Source organism: Penicillium diatomitis (genome assembly GCF_028827545.1).
Source record: "Penicillium diatomitis strain IBT 30728 chromosome Unknown utg000005l_segment0_segment0, whole genome shotgun sequence".
NCBI classification, from domain to species: Eukaryota; Fungi; Ascomycota; class Eurotiomycetes; order Eurotiales; family Aspergillaceae; genus Penicillium; species Penicillium diatomitis.
In genome coordinates this window covers 3,585,016-3,603,274 of record NW_026623177.1, presented here as the reverse complement: position 1 = coordinate 3,603,274, position 18,259 = coordinate 3,585,016, and the positions used below count along the sequence as shown (strand labels likewise).

Here is an 18,259-nt window from a genome sequence, read left to right as displayed (position 1 = left end):
CAGTATCTGTTTGCTTCACTTCCAAGGAAGGAATTGATCCAGAACAGCGGTGCTTTGATTGAGGAGGCAACACGTCCTTCCCAAAGCGTACGCACCGACAAGGTTCGCCATCATACAACTCGATCGAAACATTTGTCGAATACTGACTGGAGTCTGGCCCAATATAAGTCTTATTTGGTATTTTGAATTAACCACGACTGTTTCAATATCAAAACTCCTCATAAATATCTTCCAATTTGTACCGTTACGTAGATCGAAACACACACGACACCCCCAACGCCAAATGTTCAAATAAGTGGACACGGGTTATTTCACAATCAGATCCACCTTCAGTGAAACCGCGTTCATTTTCCTTCCACGCTTTTTAGAGAGCTTGCACGGAGATTCTCCGAGCAGCACCACTACCATGAGTCATATTTCCTCCGCTCGTCTCGCGCAAGTGATTGTGGTGAGGTTGTCCCTCATCGTCAAGATCGTCGACGTCAATGCTGAATCGTCGTGGTCGAGACCAGACGCCGAATTGGTCGCCGCCATTTGCATTACCGACTCCTTGGATCTGTGCATCTTTCAAACCAAAGCGGTTGGTCACTTGCGTGAGAAGGTCATCGTGGTTGGAGCTTCTGCCGGAGCTGCCCTGGCTGGTCCCAAGACGAGACTGAGATCGGCGAAGTAGTTCCATATGCTGGGAAGCAGTATCCGCGGCATGTGGATGGTCCTTGGCGTCCGAGTCGGCCAACAAGTCATGAAGAGCGCCTTCATGCAGGGCCGCTGCGGACTTGTGATCGTTGGACGCAGTGAATAGTGCGGACAAAAGTTTGGTCATCTCCAACGTAACAGGGTCGCAAGACCCCCACACCTGCCGTAGGTTGTAGCAAATATCACGACAAAGCTGGATGGCCGAGTCAACAGAGCCACGACAGAATCGAGTCTCGACCAGTCGACGACCGATCCACACAACAACATCGGATGTCCAGGTGCGTTGGACGATACGAGAAGTCCAGAGTTGAGTAAGAACTCCTTCAAGATCATCAAACATCTCATGTTCACCCAGTAAAGTGATGAAGTCGTTCAGTTCGTGGAATGGAAGATCGACAATTTCCATTCCCACGGACTTGAAGTTCGTCATCAATTCTTGCAAAAGTAACTTTGATTTGGCACTCATCTCCGCCTGAATTGACGGGCTGTCGCACTTTGTAGCTTGGTGGCCGGTCAGGTAGAGACACAGTTTGCTGGCGGTGATGATGTTATCTCGAGTAGTCAAGGAGTCGGTGAGATGGAGGAACGAATGCAGCACGCCCGCAAGGTCACTAGCATCCTGGAACCGAGACGAGTTGCAAAGGTCCCGAACCATCTTCGTCGTGGTCGTTAGAATGGTTTTCTTGTACCCATCGTGGTGGGCCTCCTTCACGCAAAGCTTGTAGAATTGCTTGATCACATCTCGATCAGCGACCGGCATAGCAGACAGCGTGGCGCAGAAGTACTCGTAAAGTTTGTTGCGAGTTGCTGTCGCTGCCTGGGTACGGTTTTGCTCCGTCTGAAGACGGCAAAGATGGTCTCCAGTGATCAATGTTGGAATGAATTCGTGGCTAGACAGACTTCTGCTGAACGACTGCTGTGTCTGCATCTCACGAACCATCTCCTCCATGATCTGCGCAGCACTGGCTCGGCGACCGAAAACCTCTTCGAACGAGGCAGCAAAGACTGCGTCTTTACGATCGCTCAGGGGTAGCGTCGAGAGCTCCGGTCCTGACACCACCCGCTGGCGAAGCTCGTCAAGGACATTGTTGCCTCCCTCGATGAAGCCACACTCAAGATAGATAGCAGCGGTTTTCCGCGCCCATTGAGCCATCAAGGTGGTATCGCCATCGGCCTGCAAGCAGTCCATCACGTAATTGTGAAGAAGAGCGTTGCCCTGCTGGACAGATGTGGGTGTCGCCTGACGAGAGTGAGCCAAGGCGAGCTCCCGGAGCCAGGCCAAGGTAGTGTTTGAGAAATAACCCTGCGTCTTCTTGCCGAGCTGGAATTCCTCGGTGTACAGGGAGCGAGCTTCACTGGTTGAATCTCGCTTTCGAACGTAGAGCTGGGCAAGCTTGTGCTTCAACGTGATCGGGAGAGATTGGTTCATCTGGTCTAAACTTCGAGTGGCTTGAGCCGCAGGCACCCATTCGTTCGTCTGCAAGGGCTGCTTGTACAACCCAATGGCTTGATCGGTGTAAGGATCGTGCGACTCGCAGAGCTCGGCGAACAACAAAGTTGCCTCAAGGGTCTTGTGATGAGTCGGACCATGCACATTGCGACAAGTGTTGACATAGTCAGAACAGACTCTGTAGCGTTCGGGGAAGTTGGAGCCCTTCGTATCAGTGCCCAAAATATTCATGTAGCCCTTGTAGATTTGGTCAAGCAACGCTTCAGTTTGCTTCCTGTCGCTTGGTTGCACGTTGTCCTGCACAACAATTGTGGGCCAAACGTGGCGGTAAACCTCCAGTGCCGAGTCCCATTGCTTCTCTCTCTCGAAGAGATCAATAAGAGCAAGGGCGGCCTGCATACCCGCTGGAGCAATGATGTCACCTTTGAGGGTGTTTTTGTAAATTTGCTGGTAGGTTGTCTTCGCTTCCTTGTCCATCTCCAGACGCTTGGCCATCGCAGCTTCACGATACATGTTGTCGATTGTGTGCTTGTCAGTCTCACCGAGCCGAGACGTCAGGAAATTGCTAACCGTGTGCAACAGCCCTAACGCCTGGGGGAACTGGAATGTGGTCTCATAAAACTCAACCACGGCCTTCGCAACTGCCAAGACAGATGCGACAGGTACCCTGTCGGAGGCAATTAAGGAGCCAAACGCATTGTCGTAGACAATGCTGGCTTGTTCGAGATGGAATTTACGGAAATGGCAATAAGCAAGAATCAACGCCAAGTCCGTGACGGGAGGTGCCAGCTCAGTTGTGAATTTCTTGTGGGAGCCAGCTTGCTCCACGTTGGGGTAGACATGTCGAAGAACGGCTCTGGAACACTCGCTTGCCCCAGTCCAATCCTCATCGCGCACGTATATACTTGCCAAGTTGTGACAAAGTAGCAAGGTAGGAACTGAGATGTTGCTAGGCGAGGATGCAATGGAATCAAGAAGCTCTACCATGAGCTTTCTATCGTTTCCAGAAACTGAGTTGGGGTCATTCGAAGCCACTGGCTTGGCCATGTCCTCGGCGAGCGATAGCGCCAAATTTCGTGCCTCTGGGGTATACTCCTTGTGAGTCCCCTTGTAATACTGCCACATGAGAATGCACAATGAGCGATCTAGGTCGTGCATCTGCATCTCACGAGTCTCGGCTCGGAGCAATTGCACTCGCTGCATCATCTCAGGTGACTGGATACCGGACGTCTGAAGGTCAGACACCAGTTCATGCATGATGACCTCTGCTTCGTCGTTGCGACCCTGGCGGCGTAAGAATTGATAGTATATCAAGGCAACATTTGCCTTCTTGTCCATCATGTCAACGGAGTCAATATCACGGGCATTGAGCCCCGCCCAGAGACTGGAGAGAACAGTATGTGCCTGGGCGTACTGGCCTTGCTGTTCGTAAAGCTGCGCCATGTACAAAGAGTACTTGATCCGTCGCTCGTCCGTGACTCCCATTGTGCGAGTGATATTATCGTACTTCGTCCGTGCAATGTCCCGGCTCATTTCATCACTGCCGTCCGTGGAGAATTGCCCGGCCAGGAACTCTGCAGCTTCGGTGGAGTGTCTCGAATTCGTGCCGTGTTTCTCCACAATTCCGTTGTAGAATTGCTTCGATATCATAAGGCCGGATTCGTTGTCACCTTGACTCTTATACATGCCGACGAGGATGCCAAGGTACTTGAGCCGCTGATTGAAATCAACGCCGCTTATTTCAGAGTCCGTGAGAATGAGATACCTCATAATGTCTTCCTGTTGAGGAGTCATAGTGCCTCGCTCCATGAATGACTGGGTCATCATTTCGGTGCACTTGAGTGTAATCGGATCAGACTGACCCAACAGCTCTTGACTGAGTCTCCATGCCTCAGAGCAATGTTCATCGGCATAAGTAGCATGTGCATACTTCGCAACACGAGCGCTGAGAAGAACACTCTCCAGCAACGCCAAAGATTTCTCGCCGAGGACCAAGCGACGAATGTCAGTGGCAATGCGGTAGAGGTCAACAACACTCGATCGCGTGAATTGAGATTCCTTGCAAGTAAGCTCAACCCGAACAAAGAGAATACTGGTAGGAAGCAGCTTTCTGAAGCTTGAGGTGAATATGAACTCGCCATCATCAGTCACAAGGTTCGATGAGAGAAGATGGGAAAGCCAGTAACGAGCTGTGTACTCCAAGATCACGTATTTGTCAAAGAGCCGGTGGCGCTCGTCCATGCTCAGCTTGTCCATGGACACGTCCGTCTCCTCCCGTACTCGTAATTGCACCCATCCAAGGCATCGCATGAGGAGATCCAAGTGTGCCTCCTTGAGATTAAGTGGCGTTTTGACATTAGCCGATTTAGCCTTCATAATCACATGGTCGCGGATTGAAGTGTGCGCAAAGGAGACAACTCCAAAACGAGTGACAACAAGAGGCTTCAGAGCTCTTGACCATTGACTTTCATCCTGACTTTCAGTTGCTGCAAGATTTGGTCCACTGGTGTTCACCCGAAGAAGCTCTTCGACTTCCTCCACAAGTAGCGGCCGCTCGGATGCAGCCAGCCACGATAGAACAGACACAGGTTCACGCTGACTGAGGTCTAAGTTATTCAAGTGGAAGTCGAGGAGCTCTGTCATCGGTTGTGGCAAGGATTGCACAGCAGATACCGCCTCCGCCAAAGTTCGCTGCTGCTTTGCGTACTCGACAGCCATTTCAGCCCAACTGAAAGAGCCCTGTGAGCGATTCACTACAGCAGCCACGGCCGACTGCAAGTGATCACTCTTATTTGTGGTAAGCAGTGAGTTGCGGAACTTCTTGGTCACGAAAGCAACCAGATCCTGACGTGTTTGTGCAGTCTGCATAGTCGTCTGTTCGACACCTGTCGGTCGGATCTTAGAGCTAAGTGGTCTGGTGAAGACAATCATCTTAGAGCCCGCGTTCTGCTGAGAGAGGATGTTGGTGAACTTGTTCAAGACATCGGTTGCGTCGGCATCGCCAGCCTTGATCTGATCCATTCCATCAATCACAAACATAAATTTGATTGTTGAGCCCAAACCGGCATGAATTCCCTGCCAGAGATGTTCCTCGACCTCATATTCAGAGGCACCATTCATGGCCCCTTGCGCGGCATTGGCAACATGAGTTAGGATTGCCTCCTGTAGCTGTCGATCACCGACACAGTGGTCTAGCATTTGATGCAGAATTCCCTTCAAGAGCCGAAGCGTCAAGGTTGCTACCGGAATATCAGCACCTGTATTGGTCAGCCACATTCCGATGATACTCATTTCGATGTCAACACGTACGAATTGTGTATGGAATCACATTCCAAGACTCATGCTCAGATGATTCCTGCAAACGCTCGACTGTCCATTGCGCGAGGGCACTCTTTCCTGAACCTGCGTCGCCAGTCATGACTAACACTGGCGCCTTGCCGATGGAGAAATCGTACAAAGTACCGTTGAACCACTCGAAAGATCCTTCAGCGAGAGAGTGCAAGCGAGAGTCTAGAATCAGCTGAAGAGGGCGATCCTGAACACCGAGGAATTGACGTAAACTTCCGAGCTCGGGGTTGGATTTGATCAGCGAGCTTTGTTTAGCTACACGGTGAGTGGATGATTCAACGATGTTGTTCCAGTGAGTCGAGTAGCGCTTGGCATAGGTGATGAACGCAGAGTCGACGCTGTGCTCAATCAGATGGCTTGATTCTTTTGCCTTGAATCCCTCAACGACGCTGGTCGTGGTGTTGCAAACCATCTCAAGCAAATCCGCGAAGACCGCAGTAGCTTGAGGCTGAAGTTTTGTTGAATTCTTGTAGGCTGACTCGTACTGAATCAGCAGATAGAGCCCAACCGCAACGCGTCCGTACCGTCCAAAGATACTTTCAAAGAGGTCAGTATCATCCAAATCCGACTCTAGCATCACGATCATGAAGCCCCAGATGAGTTGGGAAGCTGCTTCAGCACCCGGGGCGAATGACTCGGTGGATTTGCGGAGAGCATCGACAGCGGATGCAAGCCGCGATGCCCATCGAAGGCTGCAGTCGAGTCGACTCCCATCCCGCGGCATCCATCGTAGACGCTCAGTGGCCACGGCGTCGAAGAAACCATCGACGGTGGGACTGCGCTGGCTGATCTCGCTGGTTGATGTACCTAGTTGCGTCTTACACTTTTGCGAAACTGCCTGAAGCCTGTCCTGAAGTACAGTCACCTTTGGCATACTCATGCTCAAGCCTCTTACTGCTCTGGTAGACATTGTAGTGGTGCTTGTTGTAGTTGAGCTTGGAATACTCGAGTACTGACTGCGCGAGGAGGCTTTGGCGAGACTGATTGGATCACTGCTGTCAGGAAGATCCATGACTCGGGTACCAGGCGGTGCTGGCTGAGATGGCATTGGCAGTCCCACGGGTAATCTTCGAGCGGACGAACTATGCAGACCAGTGTCGGCCGTCGATGAGGTCGATTTAGTGGGCGCAGGTCCGTGGCCAGTAGGCACTGGAGCTTCTCGGAAAGCTCCAGGCATTCCCGGCTCAGAGGAGACGCTGGTTGTTTGAGTCGCCTTGGCTGGACTCATACCAACTATGCCGGCACCACCTGCAGCTGCTACAGGAGCGTGACCTGGCAATGATTCTGCAGTCTTCTGGATTCCATCCTTGGACTTGAAGTCATTACCAGTAATGGAGGATTCGCGAGATGCCCCAGTGGCTCCATGTTGACCGGGCATAGCAGACTTTGCGGCTACTCCAGTTGCCCCGGCTGCGCCGACGAGGCCAGCTGCACCAGCAAGTCCTGTAGCTGCTGTTCCTTCTTTTCCTGACATTCTCGCGGACTGCGACCCTGCGTGCTTTGAAGTCTCACTGGCGCCACCCATGACAGCGGTGCCTCCTCGTACAATGCCGCCGTCACGAGACTTGACAATGCTGGCCTGTTTGTCTGAGCTCATGCCAAGGTTACCTGTACCGGCGGTGCTCATACCACTGAGATTGCTCATGCCGGTGGTGCTTGTACCTTTCGGGCTTATACCGCTGGTGTTCCCACCGCTAGTGTTCATACCACTGGTGTTCATACTGCCGGTGCTCATGCCGGGGGCGTCCATGCCACGGTTGGTGTTCATGCCGCTGGTGTTCATGCCGCTAGTGTTCATGCTGTTGGTGTTCATGCCGCTGGTGCTCATACCGGTGTTGCTCATACCGCTGGTGTTTATGCCAGCGTTGCTCATGCCAGTGGTGTCCACAGTATCGGTATTCATCGCCTTGGTATTCATGCCAGCTTTGTCCGTACCCGCAAGGTCAACTCCACGGTTCACTCCTAGTGCTCCAAGTGCAGCCCCAGCTCCTGCTCCAATCCCAACACCTGCTGCGGTACCCCCACTGATACCGCGGCTCTGATCCGTGGACTTCGGCTGCTGTGCATCCATCTGGGTGAATCGTTCGTCGTTGAGATTATTCTTGTTGGAGCTTCCCTGACCGGATGCACGTCGCAAAATGTTACCAAGAGGACCATTTCCGAAGGCAGCAAAGCCAGGCTTTCCTGACTTTGGGGAAGACGATTTGTCAGTCGGTGAGATGCCACCGTCGGCAGTCAAGCTACTAGAAAGCTCCTGTGGCTTCGTCTCGCTTGTTCCGTAGGCGCTGTCAGTCGAGCGTACGGCACTACCTGTGCCAGCGTCGGTCATCCCCGATCCCATTTGTTCTTGATTCAAACCTTGTTGAGCTTGATTCGAAGCGAGCGAACTCTGGGCGTCCCGATTAGATGCTTGGTCCTGACTGCTGCCAACACCGCCATGAGTGGACTGGCCAGTATCTCTTCGAACGCCTGTGGTGATGGGACCCCTCTTGATATCATCATTGTACACGAGTACTCCTGGGGTGATACTGGATCTGCGGTCACCGGCTCGGGTACCGAGTTCCTGGGCGCTCATGGCGTTGACCTGATCTCTGGCGGATGTCTCACGAGGATCATCTCCTGTGACGATACCCTGGGTGCCTGGGATCTGCGAAGTCTCCTGCTTAGCAGTCGCTGCACTGCCATGTGCGGCGTCCGAGCTGGCCATTGTAACTTGCTCTCTAGCAGTTTGAGTGTCGGGCACGCTCTTCCGACCACTGCTCATGTCTTTCTCGTAGTTTGAGCCTGGGTGACTGTTGTCGGCTTCCTTGGAGCCAATTGAAAGCCTCTTGCTCAACTTCTTGGTCAGGCGGGAGCCGAGGCTCGAGCCATGCTGCTCCGATTCACTTCTCATTTCGTTGGCAGACATGGTGTTGTTTTTTTTGGTTCGATTATTAAATTCGCAAGTAATTGACAATAATAGGAATAATTAAGGGTCGTGATAATTGATAGTCGTGTAGTTGCGTAACAGTTTAATTGGAAGTATCATACGGTCATAGATTCATTGAGTTGAGAAACTTTGCGAAGAACCTATATGAATTTGGACATTCTGCTGGTATAATAACAAGAGGTACTTCCCTACCATGTCATGGCATCATTGCTTCACGTCGGCCATGTCGGAAACATGGCAGTCATCGATAGACCGGGATCTTCTGAAGCGCCATGAACTTGCCAATGATGCACCAAGATCTTCTCTACCATCAGCCAGATCTGGAGAGATCAGGCAAATGCTCGACGAATGAGAGCCATGAGTGGCATGCCAGTTTGAGGCATGAATTGAGTCGATGATGCGAGGAAGGAAGCCTATCCATCGGTGAGGGGAGACGGGTGGAGAAAAGTGACACCTTGAGTCGATATACTTGTTTCGAAGCTTGTGAGTCAAAGATGTCTCATCTCATATGAAGACAGTATGACCCATCCGTAAATGCGTCGAGGTGTGACTGGCTAAAGCCCAATCTTTCACGCTTTCGGAAGCTCCGTCTTGTCAGTCAAGCTGGGCCACAGCTCACGAACCTCCGTAGCTTGTCTAGGCCGTCTTTCAGCTCTTCTGTCATGGTTAATTGTGGGGTCAGCCTCGAACTTTCCATGAAAGGGCTGGATCTTTGGCATGGGGTGTAAGGAAGGGAGGTCCTTATTCACCCAAACCACGGAGCCTCAAAGTGACGCGAAGACTTGTCCCAAGTACTGAGAGTCGGAGCTCCCATGAAGGTCATAGCTCGCGTCTAGGCTGTATACTAACTCTTCGTCAGCACGCACACAAAGGACGGCCTCTTCCCCTCTCGATCTGGACCATATCTTTCTTGCTTCGGCCCTTGATCAGCGCACGCTGTCCATATTTCAGCACTCACTGAGAGGCTGTGACCCGTGGATTCCGCGAAAGATGAAGTCATGGCGACTTGCGTGGGCCAGGTCTGGTTCAGTTCCGAGAGTTCCGGGAGTGAAGAGTGCGGTCTCCATGAAGTAATAATCCCACTGCTGGCTGAATTGGGATGCCTGTCCTTGAATTGCTGCAGAAGATCACTCCGAAAGTCATGACGAAGAGATCAACATCGCAGGACAAATGCTGGGGGAAGTAGTCACGGTCGCGTGACGGAAGCTGGGGAGGAGCCACAGTCGATCGTGCAGCGTTTCGGCCCCAGCTCGGCCAGCGGGTCTCAAAGTGGACCTCAATGGCTTGTGGCGTGCATGAGACATCGCACACGGAGCCATGGTCCTCTCAGCTCTGTCTGCTCTGAACTACACGCATCTATTATATCGAGTGATTCGGGCGGTTGTTCCATGAACAATCGAATTGACTGGATTTGAGCATGCTTGGAGTAAAGACGACCATCTTTTCTCTGTTCAGTGTGTCTGTGTTGAGCTCGACCCTGGACGGCTCTGGACGTCAAGGGATGTGCCCACTGCCCACTAGAGTTTGACTTGATCGTGAAGGTCCTTGCCGGTAGAGGCTCTTCAGAAGTTCAGAGTCAATCCATAACCGTCATCTTCATTGGCAAGATATGTTCCATCCACACAGGTAGGTAAGGATTGACACCTATCGATACACTGATGCAAGTGTGCAGGTTCTCCCTCTCAACTTCCAGGTCGAATGGACTCGGCACAGAACGAGCAACTCCTATCAAATGGATATATATTACTCAGAAACGTTAAAGAACGAGCCCTCCTAACTTGATCACCACCTACCCGTTTCTGTAACTAGGTGGTTATTTCCGTGAGCGACTCCAGGCCTGATAATAGAGTCAATAAATGTCCTCTCTCAGGTTGCCACCGAACAATGAATAAACGTGGTAGAGTAACCACTAACCACATGTGAACATCGACATTGTACCTATCTATTTCCACCTTCTCCCCTTTTCCCTCCCAATAGATTGCCGACCTTGAATCCATTTACAATCTGGCTTAGGTGGTGTCTTCTGAAATTCGAAAATGACGGACACCAGCGGTAGCCTTGTACCTAAGGTAGACTGAGGTGTGTTGGATCAGCTCGATGATGAATTAGATAAAGAGCGCAGATGGTGGTTGTGATGTAGAAAACGAGAGAATGGATCCGGTTAATATCAATCGTGAGGCGCGTGCATCACTGTGCAGTGATATAGTCACACCAACTCCAAGTCTTGACCATATTCAGACAGTAGATGAAGCTTGATCTTGGGCGCGAAATCTGACATAATCTACGACGTTCAGTCGAGCAGCCTCGCAATGGTTAAACTGTTTCGATGAGGCCCGTATCATAGAGCCAGGCTGTCAGAATGCATGAATGGGTGATGTCTACAAGGTCCACTGGAAGAGTGTGACGTTCGGCCTGGAAGTTGGTCACACTTCGAGGATCATCTCATACTGGGAGTTGGATGAGTGACAGGAGCGATTGTATACGGCCCGGCAACTCTGTAATGCATGTGAGAAGTCATGGATGCCGGGAGTGATTACTTCAAATCATCGAGGGACTGTGTTCGAAATCAGACCAAGAAAAGACAGGAAGGTATCATGGTGCCGTAAGATCAAGGAAAAGACGGTCCACGATTCTCCTTGTGGCTTATCAATATGGGAGATCCCCGAACAAAGCTCCATTTCTGGATTTGGAAATGAAAATGCATGGAATAGCCTATGTACGAGGTAAAGCAAGCGTTCACGGCTCGACTGGACGTTTTAACCAGCCGACCAACAACCAAATTCGTGGAGACAATCCTCCACCTTCAGGCTGGAGGAATCCCAGCACCCATTTCCCCGAACATCCTGTCTTTTTTCAAACCGACTCGGTTGCCGAAAAAAAATTCAAGTGAAAGCGAAGCATGATATCATCCGTACAAGTAGCCAGCCGTTATCTGGTAAAGCACCTTCGTTCGATTGGAAGACGTGATGGGAGTGGTCGAGTTTCGCGAGGAATGTTGTTTCAAACATCGATCAGGTCTCGACGCTCCTTCACGGCTCGGGGTTTTCTTTTATCGACGAGTGGCAATTTATGAGCCGGGGTTGGGGTTCATCTAGAGAGTGGTCATTCATGTCAGCTTGGTGTCGATCTCGATGAAGAGTTGTCGAGTAAGAGTATGACGGGAAATATGGTTTCGAAAGCAGTTCGGCTTGTGATGTGAGAGTGCAGATTTTGTGCGAAGGATGGTTGGAAAATTCGAAGAGTATGTACCTTGCGCTTGCCACCGGTCATGGTAACGTTGACGAAACGGCGGGTGTACAAGATGCGCTTGTAGGCACGGCCCTTGGGCTTCTTGGCCTTCTCCTGGGGCTCAACCTGTTCTCGAAATCTCTCGTTAGGATGTGTTGCGACGATGTGAAGCGATGACCTGGCGATGGAGCAGACGCTCGCGACACATGTGTGCCGCGGATGTCTCGTCGAGGTGGCGCTGGGAGTCTTCGAAGGGTTTACTTGCCTTGGGAGTGGCAGCCTTGACCTTACCGGCACGGGCGAGAGATCCGTGAACCTTACCCATGTTGGATGATTGTTGACGATGGTGGTGGTGATGCGAAGTGTTGAAAATGGACGAAACGAGTCTTTCGATGTAGTGAGGAGTGCAAAATTGGAAGTGTGTCCTGAGTGGGGCGGCTTAGCGAGGCCACCGAAAGGCTTTCTGACCAGGGAAGTTTCTCCGGTTGCGTGATGAGTCATCCATCCCAACCGGGCACCGCATTCGCCGTCCTTCTGCCTGAGGTATCTAACTGACTCCAGAAGATACCAGAGATGCAGGAAATGGAGGAAATTCGAGATCCGGGGTGGGTCATCTCATAGTTCCAAGTCGTGGCTAGCCCGAGTCCTTGACAGGCGGAACGACTGGCTTCCACGTAGAAGCGTGCAAGCAGTGTTTCGATATGGCTGGGATGTCTGACCCACGCTTTCCAATGCTCGTTGCTCTTTCATACCACTTACCTCACTCGCAGGTTCCGGAGCAAGAACATAGACAGAGCACAATATGGATTGTACGCAATACAACTGTACCTACACCTCGACGGGCACTTGTAGATTTGAAGTCGTTTGGTATTGGAGTTCCATCGGCTATGCGATCGGCCCAGGGATATCCTCAACTTAAGAACACGTCTTCTCCAACCTCCTTTAAATATTCTTTTCCTCCGGGCTCGACGCAAGTTGACTACCAGCCTACTAGAGTTAGCATTGACTGAGCAACAAGCCAGACTTCGAAGGATTGACAGGAGCATGGACGTAAGTTCAGTTTCAAAGCAGTGGTACACGACCGGAGAGTGGGAGACTCTTCAAGCGATTCATCTCGATTCTTTCTATGTCAGGGAGACTATGTGCGCTCCGCACTGATGCACGTTTGAGGTAGCGTAGATTCAATTCAAATTCTGCCCTAATGCATTTCAGCTGGAGACGCTAATGTGAGCCGCGCTTCCCAATATCATACACTGACGAGCGCTGGCACGAACACTAAGCAGCTTTGCCTTTTGCAGCAGCTTCTTCTCGTTCCCTCTTTCTCGCCAGATAGCGTTCCTTTGCGCTGGAGACATCGGTCGCTGTTTTTCGGCTGCGAACCTTCTCCGCGATCTCTTTTTGCCGTAAGGCCTCGGCCTCTTCGTCCCTCCTGGCTTGCTCTTCTAGTTGCTGAGCAATCATCTCGGTTTGACGGGTTCGTTGAGCAGCACGGCCAGTCTGATGTCCAGCATGGATGCCACTTGGTCGCCCACCTCCAGATCGCACCTCTGCAGCTCTCTGGGTAGATGGTGCGGCCTTGGGCTTCGGCGCTACATTCAATCCAGCTGACAATAGCTGGCGCTTATCGACCACTTGGCCCTCATCGTTGATAGCAATCCGTGCACCACGGGCCTTGAGCTCCTCCGCAATCTGTGCCTCGGACTTTTCGTCAGAGGCTTTCGTCTCGTCTTCAACGGCCTCCCCAGCTTTGACCCGACGCGCAGCTTCTTCGGCAGCCTTCACGGCCTCTTCGTGCTGAGCCTCACCGCGGGAGAGGACGTCCCGGTAGAAACCAACCATGCCCACGCCACCATTCTTCTTGCGCCGCTCTTCTTCCTCCAATTCACGGCGCTTCTCTTCCTCTTCCATCTTCCGTAGCTCTTCTTGCTGCGCCTTGTACGCACCCGTGACGAAGCTCTCCTTATCCGCAAACTCATCACCCTCGGCTTCGCGCTCCTTCGCCAGTTGGCGGTCGCGAGCACGGGTCTGATCACGCTTTCGTATCTCGGCGCTGCGAAGCAGATTCGTCATATACTTCGGCGCTTCGCTTTTGTTGACTGTCGCCGTCTTGTTCGACTTGCTGTGTAGACTGTCATAGACGGCATCGTAGGAGTATATTGAGGGGTCGAGCTCTTCGGCTTCTTTGGAATGTTTCTTGCTGCTGTGTAATGCCGACAGATTGGTTAAGTCGTTTTCTGGGCCGCTAGTCGTCTTCTTCTTCTTCGACTGTGGCTCATTCAAGCCAAATTGGACCTCTTCTTGACGCTGCTTCTCTCTGGCTTCCTCCTCCTCTTCGTCATTGTCGAACAGAGAAGGCTTCTTCAATGGCTTTGGAGCCGATTTGGCAGTGAATCCCAACTGCATCTTGGGCTTCGGAGGTGGTCCGCCATTCGTGAATTGTGTTGAAAGTTGAGGCGATGCATCTAGTCCACCAATTGTCGATACCTCGATTGTGCCATCTTGAGCCTCGCCTTCGTCTGCGGAATCGTCATCGAAGATATTCTTTTTGCGCTTCTCGCCCGGTTTCAATCCGGCCGATTGCTTGATGGCCATGTTGAGACCGGCCGAGAATGGGCGCGCCATCTGAACCGAATTTTGGGGAAGATATCACGGAAGCGATTCAATATTGTAAGGTGCGCGTTTCCAGTGGACTCTTATCAGTCCGTTCAGGCTCCTTTGTAGCTGTGGAGTATAAAGATCAGAAGCCGAATATTGCGATAATGCGATAACAGGCCGATCTTGTTATCAGTACGTCATGTGACTGATTCCGGGGAACTCTGACGAGGGCCTGCCGTGCAGGGCATGCGGAGGGCGGTCCAGGGTTGGTCGGTCGGAGCTCCTTTGATCATCCACGTGATTGACTCGGCGTGAGCTCCGCGGCGGAGGGACCCATTAGATTACAGAGTGCCTCCCTCAAGCAGCAGCACGGTACATGATTACTGAGAAGCAAAACCGCCAATTTCAATCCAACATCATGTCTTACTACTTCACTATCCTCTCTCCGACTGACACACCAGTCTTTAACATTGCCTTTGGCACTTCCAAAAGCGGTGGTGATGGCATTGCGCGGTTTCGCTTTCCAGACACAGCGCAATATATGAATCAATTCATCATACATTCCAGTCTGGACATTGTTGAGGAAGCCCAGTGGACCAATGGCGCTATGTATGACACTCTCCTAACAAATATTGTACCAACTACGTACTCAAAAGCATCAACCCTACAAATACTGATCCCATCTCTCCAGGTACCTGAAACATGTCGACACATATCCTCCAGCCGCGGCATACATCTCCGCGTTTTTGACTCCTAGTGGCGTGCGATTTCTCCTCCTTCATCAGCCTCCCCAACTTTCAAACTCTGGCGGCAGCAGTGGATTCGGTGCATCATCTATCCTGGGATCATCCAGCAACCTTGCCCGGGGCTCAACCAGCTCGATTGCTGCAAATCCGACCTCTCCCCAGACGGAAGAGGCTGTCCGACAATTCATGACCGAAGTCTACGAGAACTACGTCAAGACGGCGATGAGTCCATTTTACAAGCAAGGAGCCGAAATCCGTAGTCCTGTCTTTCGAACGCGGGTCACGGCTGCAGGGAAAAAGTGGCTCTGAGGTGCGCTGAAAGAACTGCTTCGCTACGAAAACGTCTGACTAGCGTGGCGTTCACGGCTTGCGTTCTTTGAAAAAGATTCCTGCAATTTGTCGTGTTTCGAGACGCTGTCGCTCTCAAAACGCAGCGATGATTTGCACCCCTCTCAATGATACCCCAAACTCTGAATCATTTCATCTATATTCGAATCATTTTATCTATATTCAGTCCCCTTTTCTGCGTAATACTGAGTCACCTATCATACCAGCAGAAGTCAAACACCTACCAAATAATCGCTAAAAATCCGAAATCGACTAGTATTCTCCGCTGGAGATAACTAGGAAATGCAAAACGCCTTAGAAACCTAGACCGTGGAAAAGTGTGCCAACGCCTTCGCCATGAATCGTCAATGCATCGCTAAGGGGGCTCGTTACCGGAGGGATAATCCATCAGTAACTTTTCCCAGTCGCCATCGGGAAGTTCAACACCTGGTTCAGCCTGTGGTTTGCGGAACCTGCTTCTTCGACGCGACGGCCTTGAAATTCTCAACGGCCTGAACTACGTCTTCAAGTCGGCCCACTGATCCAAAGATTCCGCCCTCCATTTTGACCGAGTCCATTGTGGAGGTGTGCAGAGAAGCCTCGGCTGCGGCTGTGCCATCGTCCAACAACAGACAATCGAATCCTCGGTCGTTGGCCTCGCGCATGGTCGTTGAGACGCACACGTCCGTCGTGACGCCCGCAATAATCAGATTCTTGATGCCCTTGTTGCGGAGGAGAAGTTCAAAATCGGTGTACGTAAAAGCCCCGCGCCCTGGCTTGTCGATAACAGGCTCATCGGGGAGAGGGCGTAGTTCGTCGACAATATCGTGACCCATTTCGCCCCGGACAAGCAGACGACCCATGGGACCTTGCGAGCCGATCCCGAGACCAGTGGCGTTGTTGCGGGAACGATACGCTTCGCGACTCGATAGCGTGGATAAATCTGGCCGATGACCTGTTTAAAGAAGATGTGTGAGTGATTCGCATGTAAATAGCGGCAAGGGAAGCGGGCAACATTGTGAGGAGATCCGATATACTTACCCTCCCGAGTATGATAAATGGGAAACCCGGCAGATCGAAACGTGTCGAGGATGCGTTGCAATCGAGGTATGAGAGCCTGAGCCGGAGAAATATCGTAGCCCTGGTAGTGCATGTAACCACCAATAGCGCAGACTAATCTCCACACAAGGAGTCGTTAGCGGTGGGCTCTTGTACCTGGTACCAGTCCGATGGTGGGCTTCTTGATGGCTCGAACCTACAGTCCTTTTGCATGTCTATGATCACGAGGGCAGTGGTGTAGGGGGAAAAGGAACAATCGTGAGGCCAGTCATACGGCGCGGCAGACAATTGGCCCTTTCGCACTTTGTGATGAGGCGGCTGGCGAGGCTTTTCCGTGATCGGCCCATGATTGTGAGTCGGGTTCAAGACGGTCAAGGTCCAAATACCCGGAGAGCCAGCTGCGACGAGCATAAAGGGACAGTCCATGAGACGAGACGTGCGGCGGCGTTTTCGAGTTTCCTCGGTCAGGCCATTTCGAGGACGATAATGTCCACCACGGTCGCATCGCAACCACACTTTCGCCGTTCGACCTGGTTTCTTCTCTGTGGGTGTGCTGGATGATTTGACCACGACATTGTAGCCGTGGGCTTTTCCGTGATTTTGAACGGCCGTGAGGAGGGAGTTTCTATACCCAATCTCCATTAGTATTTGGGTGTCTTGCGGTGGAAGGGACGGAATGGGTATCATTTACTTGTCTGGATATGTGCTCTCGGGTGGGGGAATCAATTGCATGGCCAAGTCAGGAATGTCCTGAAGGTCACTGGGCGCGTCCAGGTTCAAGTCAGATGGGTCCGCCATGCCGGCAGATCTGGGTCGGTCCAGGATCTCCGACGATGATCTGTCAATGGAGAATGACGTGAGCATCACTTCCACATATTTGTGGTTCTTCACGGTGGGCTCTTTGTCTTGTACGTGGGAATTCCGAAGGTGAAGCTAGGTCGAGCATAGACAGGTGCGTGGAAGCAACGTCCGTGGGCTCCCAGTCGCGGAAATCCCTGTGCGTGGGAATAGCTCTCGCCGGCAGTATGGGAAGAAGGCGTGAAGACAGACGAGAATACCACGTGATAGACGCCTTGCAGACGTGGGCTCGATGCATGTAGTGTGTACACGCAGAGACCCCGGAGATAGAATCGACTTACACGTCAAAAGGGAAGGTTAGCCGTTGACGGCCAGCTTGGGATGATATGAGATTACCCCAGAAACACAGCTCCGATCATGCCTGGAGCCATAGACATCTCGCGGCTGATTAGAACAATCTAATCGCTTGGTCGGAGTTTAGACGGCGGATCTGTCCCGAGCGGTCAGACCAACCAGATCGAGTAGGTCACGTGGACCTTGGATGATCACCACCGGTGCGATAGCATTCCGCCGCAGACGAGGCTGGGCTTAGGGCTTGATAAGGAACAACAGATGCGCAACCCAGGCCATGATTGATATCACCGTTCAAGCATCTCGAATCAAGTCAAGTCAGGTCAAGTCAGATCAGGATCCTGAAGAGGGCTGTCTGACTGCGGCTCTAGTCACCCTTTGCGACTTGCGTCGCAAAGGGTCTTACGGTAGCGGTAGCCGACCTCTCGTTGAGTTCAGTCAAGAAATCTGGAGCGCCAGAAGCTGTGCCTGGACTCCGATGCACTCTTGAAAGAACTGCAGTGCGGCATGCTGCCATGAGTAAGTGGGATGCTGGGTACGCCGCCATCTTGGCAACACATTCCGACGGGCCAGGCCCGCTCGGTCCGGGGCTGGTTGAGAATGACCTCTCGTGGTCAAGAAAGAGTCTGACTGAGCGAGGACGGAACCTGCTTCAGTGCAGGTCGATTCATTCCTGAGTTCTACCTTCATTCACAAGCCATGTCGGGACTATGAGGGCGTAGACTGTGGGAG

General features: G+C 51.9%; 7 protein-coding genes across 7 annotated transcripts; 2 read left to right on the top strand and 5 right to left on the bottom strand.

The window, feature by feature from the left end:
• Positions 1 to 364: 364 nt before the first annotated feature.
• On the bottom strand, positions 365 to 5,422 carry N7539_005657 (uncharacterized protein; the record flags this gene model as incomplete). Its single annotated transcript, XM_056935259.1, has 1 exon — positions 365 to 5,422. One exon carries the CDS (start codon positions 5,420 to 5,422, stop codon positions 365 to 367), a length of 5,058 nt encoding a protein of 1,685 aa, XP_056790453.1.
• A 22-nt stretch (positions 5,423 to 5,444) lies between these two features.
• On the bottom strand, positions 5,445 to 8,402 carry N7539_005656 (uncharacterized protein; the record flags this gene model as incomplete). Its single annotated transcript, XM_056935258.1, has 1 exon — positions 5,445 to 8,402. One exon carries the CDS (start codon positions 8,400 to 8,402, stop codon positions 5,445 to 5,447), a length of 2,958 nt encoding a protein of 985 aa, XP_056790452.1.
• Positions 8,403 to 11,490: 3,088 nt separating this feature from the next.
• N7539_005655 (40S ribosomal eS30 domain-containing protein) lies at positions 11,491 to 11,976 on the bottom strand (the record flags this gene model as incomplete). Its single annotated transcript, XM_056935257.1, has 3 exons — positions 11,491 to 11,514; positions 11,673 to 11,777; positions 11,830 to 11,976. The coding sequence occupies 3 exons, from the start codon at positions 11,974 to 11,976 to the stop codon at positions 11,491 to 11,493; spliced, it is 276 nt and encodes a 91-aa protein (XP_056790451.1).
• Positions 11,977 to 12,926: 950 nt separating this feature from the next.
• On the bottom strand, positions 12,927 to 14,273 carry N7539_005654 (splicing regulator NSRP1-like domain-containing protein; the record flags this gene model as incomplete). The annotated part of the gene is made up of 1 exon (XM_056935256.1): positions 12,927 to 14,273. The coding sequence occupies one exon, from the start codon at positions 14,271 to 14,273 to the stop codon at positions 12,927 to 12,929; it is 1,347 nt and encodes a 448-aa protein (XP_056790450.1).
• A 391-nt stretch (positions 14,274 to 14,664) lies between these two features.
• On the top strand, positions 14,665 to 15,301 carry N7539_005653 (TRAPP subunit TRS20; the record flags this gene model as incomplete). Its single annotated transcript, XM_056935255.1, has 2 exons — positions 14,665 to 14,855; positions 14,938 to 15,301. 2 exons carry the CDS (start codon positions 14,665 to 14,667, stop codon positions 15,299 to 15,301), a joined length of 555 nt encoding a protein of 184 aa, XP_056790449.1.
• A 470-nt stretch (positions 15,302 to 15,771) lies between these two features.
• Positions 15,772 to 17,176, bottom strand: N7539_005652 (cysteine hydrolase family protein; the record flags this gene model as incomplete). Its single annotated transcript, XM_056935254.1, has 4 exons — positions 15,772 to 16,274; positions 16,361 to 16,492; positions 16,579 to 17,003; positions 17,070 to 17,176. 4 exons carry the CDS (start codon positions 17,174 to 17,176, stop codon positions 15,772 to 15,774), a joined length of 1,167 nt encoding a protein of 388 aa, XP_056790448.1.
• A 628-nt stretch (positions 17,177 to 17,804) lies between these two features.
• On the top strand, positions 17,805 to 18,017 carry N7539_005651 (uncharacterized protein; the record flags this gene model as incomplete). Its single annotated transcript, XM_056935253.1, has 1 exon — positions 17,805 to 18,017. One exon carries the CDS (start codon positions 17,805 to 17,807, stop codon positions 18,015 to 18,017), a length of 213 nt encoding a protein of 70 aa, XP_056790447.1.
• Between the last annotated feature and the right edge of the window lie 242 nt (positions 18,018 to 18,259).